The sequence below is a fragment of the Notamacropus eugenii genome, chromosome 3 (genome assembly GCF_028372415.1).
Source record: "Notamacropus eugenii isolate mMacEug1 chromosome 3, mMacEug1.pri_v2, whole genome shotgun sequence".
NCBI classification, from domain to species: domain Eukaryota; kingdom Metazoa; phylum Chordata; class Mammalia; order Diprotodontia; family Macropodidae; genus Notamacropus; species Notamacropus eugenii.
This window is the reverse complement of record NC_092874.1, coordinates 467,727,726-467,740,342: the sequence shown is the minus strand read 5'-3', so window position 1 is coordinate 467,740,342 and position 12,617 is coordinate 467,727,726. Positions and strand designations below refer to the sequence as shown.

The following is a 12,617-nucleotide window of genomic DNA, read 5'->3' as shown; positions in this document are numbered from 1 at the left end:
GGATCCCCCCTCCCAACTGAGGAATGGCTCTGATGTATCCTTACAAGGATATCTTCATTTTCATCTGGAAATTTCAGCTTGAGATTCCCAGCTGCCACCAGCACCGCTTTGACAGCTCGCATACCATAGTCATAATGGAACTGAGATGAAAGCTGTTCAGAGCAGAGCCTGTAAGTCATCACAATCTTCACTGACAGAGGCTTGGCATGCAGAAACCCATAGGAGTAGAGAGAGATTTCTGCAATGAGGGCATAGTTGGGTACCATCATAGCCACCGTCCGGAAGAGAACCTACCATCAGAGAGAAGAAAGTTTGATATGTTTTTCAAGACAGAAAAGATAACAATAAAATTGTTGATTATTAAAAACCAACAAGGTTCACCACCCTGAGGTTAGCTCCATGACAGTTCACTCTTCCTTATCCAAAGGGAAGAGCGAGACTGAACACTGTTCTCAGGTTACCTGGTAAACAGTCTATGAATTTAAATAAATAGCTCTGTAACAAAGGCAAGTTCAACTGAGCAAAAGTAAAGATGGATTATAGGTACACAACACTGCATTTATTAAATGTCAGCGATGCTGGATTCTCTCTGGATGGAGCCCATGAAATGACTAAAATCCACAGGTAAAATCGAAAGGCAGCATCCACACAGATCCCACCAACAACGTGTTGGCAGTGATGTACTGAACAAATGAGTCGTACACATTTCCTTTACAGAAATAGAGGAATTTGCAGAAAAAAACATCTTTCAGAATCCCTGACTTAATGATCAATCTACTAGTCAATAAGAATTTATTAACAGAAGCCAGGATTAGCAGGCCAGGTGAGCTATAATCAGCACAGTAAGAAACAAAACCCCAGATCCACAAGATGATCAAAGATTCACCGGAATATCCAATTCTGCTTCACAGAGAGCAGAACAGACAAAAGAGAATCCCAAACAAATGAGAGAAAATTACAAAAATTCTAATAGAGTTGGTTATAAAGAAATGGTCACTGGGGGGAGGTGTGGTATAATAAAAGATGGGCTGAATGGTGTGTCGAGTCGAGCAAAACCTGGGTTCAAATCCTGTCTCTGACAACAAACTGTGACTTTGAACAAGGCAATTAACTTCTCTGCTCAGTTCTCTCATCTATGAAATAGGGATAATACTGGGATAGTCCTCCCTGGGCTATGGTAAAGATTAATTGAGACACTGTGAAAAAAAATGCCTTGCACACTTTCAGTCACTTTATCAACCGCCAATTCTGATGATCACTATTTCCTTTTTTTATGGACTTCAGATAGAAATGGTCCTCCTGGGAAAACCCTGACACTGAGCATTCTTTTCTACTCCATTTTCAGTGACCTCTTGTCCCAGTGGATAACTTATTATGATTGTTATCATCTGTTATCTATTATCTTATTCTCTCTTATACCTTCTTCTTGTCTGTTAGTGCTGTTTGTGAGGGAAGAATTCAGAATTGTTTTCAAGCCTTACCTTGAGGTTGTCTGGTAGTTCAGAGCGCCCCGCATAGCCAGGATTCATGGTAATGGCTACAAAACAGTTGGGGTTGAGCTTCAATTCTGTCCCCTCAAAATTAAACACCTCCAGCTTTGACTGGATGGCTCTCTGAATGCAAAGGATCTGCTGGGCAACCACAGACAAGACTTCTAGCTCAATTCGATTAAATTCATCGAAACAGGCCCATGCACCAGAAGACGCCAAACCTTTAAAAAACTAGGGAGAGAGAGAAACATGGTTGCTTTCTGGTAGATGAATCGTGGAGTCACAGAACATGACAGTTGATAAAGAGATGTTGGTGGCCATATAATCCAACCCATACCTAACCCAGAGTCCCTCTACAACATCCTATGCCAAGTGGTCAGCCACCTTGTGCTTCAAGAGGAAGGCCTAGCAAAGGGAGACCCCACCACCACACTGTAAGGCAACCCACTCCATTTCTGGACTGCTCCAGTTATTATTAGGATTCTGCCACTTAAACCTGTTTAAAATTGATATTTAATTAATATAAGAGTCAAAGGATGGGAGCTGTATCATTATGGCTACACAAAGACAAGCAAGATAGTATCATTTTCAAACAGGCTCCAGGTCAATGCACCACTGCACCATGACTTCGCCATTGTCTGACATTGATTACCTTTCCCATGGCCAAGTAATCTAAGCCATCAGAGCAGTTGAAGACAACACACTGCACCGCCAAGGCCTTGGCCAAGTCCTTAGTAGTTTCCGTTTTCCCTGTGCCCGCGGGGCCCTCTGGAGCTCCACCAAGATTTAAGTAAAAGGCTCCTATCTGGAAAAGTAAACAGTTTATTCAAAGTGGATGAATTATTTATAATTAAAATATCCCTATGCTGAAGGGAAAGCATGGTCAATGGCAATCTGTTTATAAAAGCACCTTGGAGGCCATGGCCTCATCAAACACTGCTGGTGAATGCTATCAGCAACCTGGTGAGGATTTCAGGGGAATTTACATGGTCAATAATGGACAGGTCATTAGTTTGCACAAGATTGTGAGGTTCCGAGTTGAAGACCTCAGAATGAGCAAACAGCTCCAAGTATGCCAGGAATCAGGCAATAAGCCTCGATTACACATTTAGTATGGGACAGCTACTATGTTAAGCAAGAAAGAGGCAAAGAAAAAGCAAAAAGTCTTTATCCACAAGGAGCTAACACTCTAAAAGCAACCTTTTCAACTAAGAAATTCAAAGACCTTTGCCTGCAGAATATAAACTCTCGGACTACAACTGCCCATCCAAGAGTAAACCCAAGGGGTCCAGCAGATTGACCCATCTAGCAAAATCTAGGGACCCTATGAAATATGTCCAATGGTAGAGTGACTTTCAGGGCAGCTGAGTGGTACAGTGGGTAGAACTCCAGGCCTGGAGAGAGGGAGATCTGAGCTCAAATCCAGTCTCAGACACTGACTAGTTGTGTGACCCTGGGGAGCCACTTAACCCTGTTTGCCTCAATTTCCTTATCTGTAAATTGACCTAGAGAAGCAGATGGCAAACCACTCTAGTATCTCTGCCAAGAAAATCTCCAATGGGGTCACGAAGAGTTGGACACAACCGAATAGCAGCAAACAAATGGTCTGCCCAGATCAGTCTAGCAACCAGGCAGCGGAGTGACCTGCTTGGCTGAGGCCAGCAGCAGCTGCCCAGAAGCCCAGAGACAAGCTCCATCCGGCCAGCAGCAGCTGCCCAGAAGCCCAGAGATAAGCCCCATCCAGCCAGGCAGCTGCCAAGCAGGGTGACCCAGAGATCTGTTCAGTCCACTGGCAGAGCAGCCAAGCAAACACACCCCCGCAGTGGCCTGACCATTTAGTGGGATGCTTAACAAAGTAGAAGAGATCCACTATGTAACAGATTGATAAAAATAAAATATCAAATAATAAATTTCAGAAGGGAAGCACTAGGAACTGGAGGGGGGGAGGCCATGATAGGCCTCATGAAGGAGGAAGTGCTTTCCTTTAATTTCCACGAGGTTATTACAGGACCACCCCTTATACATGCATTTTAAGGCTAACGGATCTATAGTGATAATTATTCATCTTCATTTGCTGATCAAGTGCATAGAGACACCTACCAAGGTCCGGTAGCATCTGTCAGTTAGGGGAGTGATGACAAGACGAGGTGAGTTGCCAAGGTACTCATAGGCGTATTTGACATTGCAGTTAATGATTCGAACCCGGACATTCTCCCGTTCCCAATAATATCGTAGTTGAGCAAGCCACTGGAAATCTGTATCAGACGAAACCCCTAAGAAGATCATAAAATTAAAATGAGAGAAGGAAAAAAGTCTTTCAAAGGGGAAAAAGTTCTTCCAAAAAAAAAAAGATATTCTAATATTCTATGTGGTTTTTTTTAATTTGCTTAAGTTACAAACTAAAGGAAATTATTTTGGAAGAGGAAAAATAGCCCTTTAAAGCTCCTAGAATCCAAGCTGGGAAGGATCTTAGAGGCTCTCTAATCCAAGCCTGTCATTTTACAAATCTGAAAACTGAAGTCCAAAACGAATTCAGTGACTGGTCTCACACAGACAGATCTAATGGCTTGTACTGACACCCTCTCATTATTTGAAATAAGTCCCATACCCCCTTCAATCATGTCCATGACAACATCCCGGGCATGTACATCAATAGTGACCAAAGCCCCAAGAGTAATCCTGGTCTGTTTAGACAGCTTCCCTCGGACCAGGTTCACAATGTCATTGAGTTGAAGTTGAAGGTTTTCGTAGTATACTTTTAAGCCCTGCAAAAGAAAAACATCCAACGTGAAGCTACCTTCTTTCGAAACATTCAATAGTCACCATTATATTTAGACCACTTTTAAAAAAATCAGTTCTTAAAAGGAGGGACAGAAAGTAATGATTTTGTCTGTGGACCTGACAAAATATAAATAATAAATTAAGGGGGGGGTTTCATTTGATATTTATCCACTATTTCTGGAAAGCACTTCCCAGGCATTATCTCCATGGCACTGTGTTTTAAAATGGCAGAAATACTAAAATATACAAATAGGTATTGATGTTAACATTCCAATGGCTCGAAATCAAAATGTAGCAGTAAAGTTAATATTCCAATGGATCTGTGAGCCCATCGATGTGGATGTGCTTTGCAACAATGAAGATCACCACTCCTCCATGCATCGCTTGGCCATGGCCTCCTATGAGCTATATACATGGATCAGTGGCTGGAGGAAGCGGGGGGTCCATCCTATGTACCCTGGGCACCCTTGTTGATTTCTCTTGGTTAGTGGTTATACGTTGAAACACATGAACTGTCCAATAGTCACATCTCACTCTCAACATTCAACCAGACCATTTTTTTTTTTATCCCACATTTCTTTAACCACATCTTTTGTACCACCAGCCTTTTGGTGATAATTCTTATTCCAAGGCCCATGGCCAGCAGAAATACAGAGGGCTGTGACCTACATGCCTTCATCCTTCAGTACATCTATGGTCTCCTCAATGACAATAATGAAGTACCCAGACATACCATACCCATTGTGAATATGGTCTGTGTCTTCTGACAAATCTCCACAAGGCTTGATTCACTGTACTCACTGAAGACTTGTTCCTCATTCTCCTAAGATGTCATGGTTACCAGGGCAGTGCTTGGCCTCCCACATCATACCTCTTATACTCCCCACCTGACCAGCCCCCACTTCCTTTTCTAATCATATGTTTCCTCTACTATATCTTTTATTTCTTTTCTAGAAGACAAGCTTTCACTGGTAACACACTCTCTGGAGCCTTCTGTTGCCCACCAGGTGTTAGTTATCTCAGTTACCCTGTGAATCACCTACAATTCTGATTCTTAGGCAACTGCCTAAGATGACGCATCGCCATCAAGGGTCTATAACCCATCACCATCAGGGATCTCCAAAAGATTCCTGGCACTAAAAGGAGATGTTTTTCATCAAGGAGACACTTAGCATTGTTGGAAGTGCTGCTCCACTTTCCAAATGAGATTCAGCTTGCTTCCTATCCTGTTCAACCCAAGGCCCAATTCAGCACTGCTCAAATCAGTTCCCTCTCTGTAACATTTTACAAAGTTTTCTATTTCAAATCAGTATTATCCATGCCTGTCATGTCTCTCTGCTAGGCAAGGTGATCAACGGAGCGTTTGCTGAGACAATTTCTGGGCTCTTGTGGACTCACAAAGAAAAATGACTTTTCCTTTATCCATTTCCCATTTTTTGTATCACTATCTCATTTGTATAGGTCAGGTTGAAGTTGCTAGTATTATACACAGTCTCCTTCTTGCCTTTGTCTTTTCTTCTAATTTACTTTTATTTTTACCTTTCTCCTGTTGGGGAGATAGTTAATTTTGATGTGATCCCCAAATTGTGAACTATCATTTTCTGCCTGGTGAGATAATCCCTTGCAGGTCGTCACCACACTATGGCTGGACTGCTTCTGTCTAGAATCTTGGTACTGAGCCAAGGCTAGTTCTCAGCCAGCAGACACAAGGCCTTGCCAGTCTAGTGGACCCCACTAAAGCATGCCCTCCCTTGGCATGACTTCTGAGGCCTCAGCACTGACTTCCAGTAACCTTGAGCAGGATTTCAAAGAAGCAAATCTATGCCATGAAGGCATAAGATGGCACTCTCTGAGAAACACAGAAATAAAAAAGAAACTACTATTTTCAGTTTCCATAAAGACTTTACCTCAGTTCCACCACTTATAGTTTCTTGAGTCTCAATAGTCCAGTACATCTGGGAGACACAAAGTACCACCTGGCCAGGCCATTCTCGTACCCAGTCTTTTCTTTCTGATTGTGGATAAGCCTGAAAAATGAAAGCACATTTCTTGTTTTCATTCTCTATCCTCAAACACGCCATCCAAAATGTTACTAATACTCAGTTCAAAGATTTAATCTACCAAAAAAAGAGAAGGCTGAAAAGTTGAGTGAAAGCACACGCAGCAGTCAGCATCTCTGATACTGCTAAATCTGTCACTGAGAAACAACATGGTGGAACGGGTAAAGAGCTGGCCTCAGAGCCAGGAAAACCTGGGTTCAAGTCCCTATTCTGACACAAACTAGTTATTAGGGGCAAGTCAATGAACTTCCCAATATTCTGGGCAACTCTTTAAGAGTCTAAGCTCAGGGAAGGTGCCAATGTGTGCTGACAGTAGAAGTTTGCTCACCTAGGAGATCCCGATACCAGTGAAATTACTCGTTCCTATCTCTTTCACAGAGTATTTGGAACAAAGTACTTTACCTCATGTTCCTGTGAGGAAACCAGTGCATAGAACGTAAGCAAAAGACATGGGAACCTAGGGAAAAAGTGACCCTTCTTTCTGGGTCTACTCCAATACACCCCTGAGATTATCAGGGAGGGACTTTAAAAAGGACAGAGAAAGCATTTCCCATGAACTAAAATTCTCTAGGGGAAGATGACTCACAAGGAAGGGGGCTCATGAGAAGGAAATCAATTCTAGTCACTTTCAACAGTCAACATCTGTACCATCCTATCAAAATTGAATGACCCTTCTTTCTGAGAACAACAGATAAATTGTTTAGGGGAAATAGATTTCGGAGATGGGAGTTATTCAAGCATGAAGTGTTTGTTGGGAAGGGTTGTATGTCCACATAAAAGGCATCCCTACCTCCTTAATTATGCAAAATGAGACAAAGTTGGCCAGAGCCAACAGCGGGATTTACCTTGCTTCACTATGTTTATTTGCGCATGGAGTTGGTTTTGTTTTATTTTTCCAGTGGAGTGAAGGGGATGGTGAGAAGTAGGAAAGGAAAAAAAATGCTTAATAACTGAAAACATATTTATAGAATGCATCCTTAATTTTTCTTAATTTTGATGATACAAACACTAAAAAATTTGATGAGGAATATATTAAAGGAGTTAAAAAAGGACTCAGTGTTTTAAAATGCACACACACAAACACACAGACAAATGATACATCATCAGGAAAACTGCAAAATGCTGCCCATCCGATTCAACTCCCAGAGCTGTTGGGAGGCTCAGGAGAGGGCCCTGAGAACAAAAAACACTTTGTAAATATTGACACGCAATATAAAAGTTGGCTGTTGTTGCGGTCGGTGTTATCCAGTGGGATGGTAGAGGAGGGGTAGAGCAGCGTGGAGATGACTAAAGGGGACTGTCAAAGAAGGAACCCCCTCTAAGAGTCAGTCAGTGGATCAACATGCATTAAGGACCTACTGTGTGCCAGGTGCTGTGCTGCCTAATGGCGACGGCACACAAAGAAATACACATCAACAAGTTTCACATATAAGACAAGTAGGAAATAATTAAAAGGGGGAGGGCACCAGAATTCAGTGGAGTTGGGAAAGGCTTCCTATAGAAGCCAGAACAGCCAGGAGTCAGAGATAGGGAGGGCAAACCTTCCACGCCCAGGAATGAGCCAGAGAAAGCGTCCAGAGGAGACACATGGAGGGTCTTGTCCGTGGAACAGCCAGAAGGCCTGCTTCACTGGATTGAAGAAAGCACGAGCAAGGGAAGTATGAAGTAAGAGAAAATGGGAGAGTTCGAGGTGGGGGTGAGGAGAGGCAAGGTTATAAAGCCCTTAAATGCCAAGCAGAAGATTACTTTGCACTGGATTCTGGAGGCAACAGCAAAGGAGCCGCTGGAGTTTATTGGTACAACTGGACCTGTGCTCTAGGAAAATCACTTTGGAGGATGGATTGGAGTGGGGAGAGCCAGGAGCCAGGCTGATCCATCAGCAGGCAGGGCACTAGTCCAGGTGGAAGGTGAGGAGGGCCTGCTCCAGGGGAATGTCAGAAAAGACAGAGATGTTGGCCTAGATACCAACACAGATCTGCTCCTTACAGACTTTAGAGAGTTCTCTGGGGCTCGAAATGCCAGGAAAGCAGGACTTCCAGCTTCCAGGACACTTCTCTTTCTATAAACAATGTTGCTTTATTACAATAACTGAGCAGAAGTAGTCAGGGAAAGAACATTAGATGACCCAAAACTCTGATGAGGATTATTTCCCAAGGCTTTTTAAAAGTTAAATATCACTACTGAGTGGCCAGCACAGAGGAGGCACCTAATCAATGTTTGTTGCCTTGACTAAAGGGCACTTAATGTGTTTGTCCTTCATTTTCAAAGAGGACCATGATATCAAAATGATGACATGACTTGCAGTTGACTTTGAGTTGAGTGAGGGAGGGCTGTGCAAGGTCACCAACCTCACTTTATTCTCCTGAGCAATCTGGGTCCAGTGGCCTGATACTCATCAGGAGGACTGGAGATGGCCCAGGATGCAATGGGAGACATTCTCTCTTTGAGTGAGATACACCCATTGAATGAATAGGTTTAAGTTACTCAAGGGATGGCCCCTTTAATAAAAAAAAAAATCAAACTGGGAGGGGAAGACCCTCAGGGTTCTTGGGTAAAAGTGCTTGTTGATCACCACTTCACTAAGGAGAGTCCGGGGACACGCACCAGCCAGGACAAGGCGATGACTTGGTGGATGCTCTTCAGCATCAGGTCCTCCACCTGGATGAGCCACTTTTCAACGGCGCCTCGGGCCTCAGCCGTGGAGATGAGAGAGATGAGCTCCACCCGCTCACCCTCAGTGCTGAACATGGACTTGATGTCCAGGTTGGGCAGGAACTCCAGCTTGGCAATGCCCTCGAAACACTTCTTCAGGTGGGGCTGCACCCTGAGTGGGTCTTTAGTCTCAGACAGGATCTCAAGCATCTCATCATTTGACAAGAAGAAGAAACTAGGGCAGGACAGGGAAACACGGATGCTTTAGTCAGGGGGCTAGGAGCAGCATAAGGGTTCTAACCATCCCCCAAGCCCAGCCAGCATACCGGGGGAAGAAAAGACGCTTCTTCTCCAGATAAGCGTTCAGTCCTTTCATGATTTTATCCAGAAGGTCGTTACAGTTCTGCAGCTTTTCCAACAAGCCTGTCAGAGAGGTAGCAACAAGGACCTGGAAGAAGACAGGCTTGTGGTCAGATACAGGAATGGGAAAAGATCCATCTGTGATCTTACTGGTGTAAGGAACTCCCACCTGTCCAATAAACTCCAGGGGCTCCCATCACCTCCAGGATCAAACACAAAATACCAGTCTTTCCACACTTCACTCCCCAACAAGTAGTCTGGAATCCAGTGACCCTGTCCTCCTGGCTGCTCCTCCTTCCCTCAGCTCCAGGCATTCTCTCCAGGGAGGCCTGGAAGGCTCTCCCTCCTCATTGCTGCCTCCTGGCTTCTTCTGAGTCAATATTAAAATCCCATCTCCTACAGAGAGCTCTTCCCAACCCCTCCTAAATCTAATGCTCTTCCTTTTTTTATTAGGCCCTTTTTTGTCTTGCATAGAGTGGTTTGTATGTTTTGTACATATTGCTGTCTCCGCCACCACACTAGGAGCTCCTTGAGGGCAGGGACTGTCTTTTACCTTTCTCTGTATCTCCAACACTTAACACACAGCAGATGCTTGATGCATGCTAATTGATTGATTAAACCAAGATCATGTGGCTAGAGCTCAGAAAACTACAGCAAGGTTGGGAGGAGGTGGGGTTTGGCCAGCAGGAGGGGGCTCAGAGTTGTTCTGATTGGGTAAATCCACACCTTGAAAACTAACCAAATAGCCTGATCGCCAGAGAGAGGCAGAGTTGGGAACACAGATGGCTGTGCACTTTCTAAGAACAACAGAGAGGGTGCTGCTCAATGGGATGGAGCATCCTGATTGCCAGGGTGAATATGCAACTAGCCCAATGCCTGAGATCTGTGGTTAAACACGACCAAGACTATGGTTAAAAAAATAATGACAATTAGACTGCAGGTCAGGGGAGAGAGCACAGCCACACATTGAGATTTGGGAGCCAGCTACAAAGGAGTAATAATTAAAGTCATGAATGAGGTCACTGAGGGAGAGAATGTAGACACAGAAGGGACTAGGATCATGGACAGAGTCTTGAGGGATAGAAACACTTTAGGGGTGTGAGGAGGAAAATGAACCAATGTGGATATCTGAAACCCAGGGGTTCACAGGTAGGAGGCAAACAAGGACAAAGCCTGTCATAGAAGGCAAGAGAAATGAGAACGCCGAGAACATCTAATGTAGAAAGTCAAGAGCTGTGAGGCCTGGGAAGAGGCCAATGAATTAAGCCAACTGAGAAGTCACTGGTGAGAGTCTTAGTGGAACGGGGAAGGGAGAAGAGAAGTCAGATTGTTGGGGAGTTTAAAGAGTGACTGGGTGGTGAGAAGGTAAAGGCAGCTGGTGTGGTCACCTCTTGGCTAGGAAAGGGAGATGTTTCAGATCACAGAAAGTGTGGGTGATGGAAGGGTCAATGGAAGCAGGATACATGAAAATGTCAGAAAGATTAACGAAACGCTGACAGAGTAGTTCTCTGCTATAGAACCTGCTAATTAAAACTAATAGTTCGCCATTAGAATTTGAACTTGAGAGACTTTTCTTGCTTTTCTTGGTCCCATGAGTGCTTAACATAATGCCTCGAACATAGTATACACTTAATACTTGTTGACTGTCTTAAAATTTGATCAATCAACAATTATTTATTAAGCATCTACTGTATACCAGATGTGAAATGAGGCACTGGGCATAGGAAAACTAAAATGAAATCGTCCGTGCCTTTGAGAGGCTAATATTGTCCATTCAACAGCCCTAGAAAAATAATGAGTGACAAAAATTGGCTCTAGTCACATTAAAAATATAACTGGTCCCCTTCCAATTTTTTCAGCCTTCTGACACCCTGTCGTTTTTTAGTCCTGTCTGATTTTGTGACCACATGGACCAGTGCACATTCATACTGTCCATGGGATGGGTTTTTTTCCTTTTCTTTTCTGTTGTTTTTTGGCAAAGATAACAGCATGATTTGCCATTTCCTTCTCCAGTGAATTAAGGCAAACAGAAGTTAAGTGATTTGCCCAGGGTCACACAGCTAGTAAGTATCTGAGACTGGATTTGAACTCAGATCTTCCTGACTTCAGACTCTGTCCACTGAGCCACCTAGCTACCCCTGACACTTTACTCATGCCCATGGACTCTGTGATCCAGGGACACTGGCCTCTGCTGTTCCTAGTACAAGACCTTCCATCTGCTAGCACCATGCCTTGTCACCAGCTGTCCCCCTTGCCTAGAAGACTCTCTTCCTCTTCTCTGCTTCTGGCTTCCTTCAGCATTCACCTTCTATCCCACCTTCTGCAAAAGGTCTTTCCTGGTCTCTTCTGACTTCCCTTACCCTGTGCCTTCTTTTTGAGATCACCTCCAATCTACCCTACATCTATTTTCTCGTATATAATCATTCACACGACAGCTTATGCATTTGCAATAGTGACTAATGAATCTCCCATCTTTTGTTATTCAGAGCCACCATGGTCAGCCACCATGGCCAGCCCCCGGCCCCCTTACCTTTGGGTCTTTGGCACAGTACTTCATGACATCCCTCCAGTGTCTGTCCACTGTCTGGAACTGCCGCCCTTCCTCGGGCATCTGCTGCATGATGTCCTCGGAGCAGAAGATGGGCTCCAGGTACAGCCACTGAGCCTGCACTTTCAGCCACTCATCAATGGTTTCTTGAATTCGAATCAAACGGTCCTCCCATGCCTTCAAATAATCAGAGTTTCCGATTATGTGAGATGATAAAAGACTGGAAACTTCTATGAGACTCATTGGCCTCATTAGTGAAATAGGGACAATTATATCTACAGAATATGTCCCATGGGGTTACTGGGAGGCATCAGACACTCTGCCAACTCTAAATTCTTTTATAAAAACCTTTAAATCCCTTTTATGACCAACCAGGTAGGGCTGCTGTCAAGCTTCCCAGGCACATTAGAACATAATCCAGGTGAGGAAGTTTTCAACCTGGAGCTTCTGAAGTTTACTAAGAGCCAAGATGATTTGAGTAGGTTTCATTGTTTCTTAATTTACATTTCTTAAAATGGGGTTTGACAAGCTATCCAAGGCAAAAAAAGTCCTGGACCTCAGGACTCCATCCTGGACTGAAACCCTGACACTGTCACATCCTGGCTGTGTGACTTTGGACAACTTCCTTTGCCCCTCAGAGCTTCTCTGCATCTAAGTAATGAGAAGTGGAGTGTGAGGAGGGAGAAACATGGCACTCCACTCCCACCGGCTAGTCAATATCATCAC

General features: G+C 43.9%; 1 protein-coding gene across 4 annotated transcripts in view; it reads right to left on the bottom strand.

Annotated features, from left to right (window-relative positions):
- The window catches only part of DNAH12 (dynein axonemal heavy chain 12), a 151,987-nt gene that overhangs the window by 98,592 nt on the left and 40,778 nt on the right, over positions 1–12,617 (bottom strand). For 3 of the 4 annotated variants that reach the window (XR_011964804.1, XM_072598847.1, XM_072598849.1), the window contains exons 20-28: positions 11,874–12,068; positions 9,310–9,431; positions 8,936–9,218; positions 6,179–6,298; positions 4,099–4,255; positions 3,591–3,763; positions 2,143–2,295; positions 1,482–1,721; positions 45–290 (exon numbers count right to left, since the gene is read on the bottom strand). Coding sequence is in view for 3 of the 4 variants with exons in the window: in XM_072598847.1 (XP_072454948.1) it covers positions 45–290; positions 1,482–1,721; positions 2,143–2,295; positions 3,591–3,763; positions 4,099–4,255; positions 6,179–6,298; positions 8,936–9,218; positions 9,310–9,431; positions 11,874–12,068 (1,689 nt within the window). In the remaining variant the exon portion in view is untranslated. The remainder of the gene's footprint in view (positions 1–44; positions 291–1,481; positions 1,722–2,142; positions 2,296–3,590; positions 3,764–4,098; positions 4,256–6,178; positions 6,299–8,935; positions 9,219–9,309; positions 9,432–11,873; positions 12,069–12,617) is intronic. The other variant, XM_072598848.1, reaches the window with a different exon arrangement.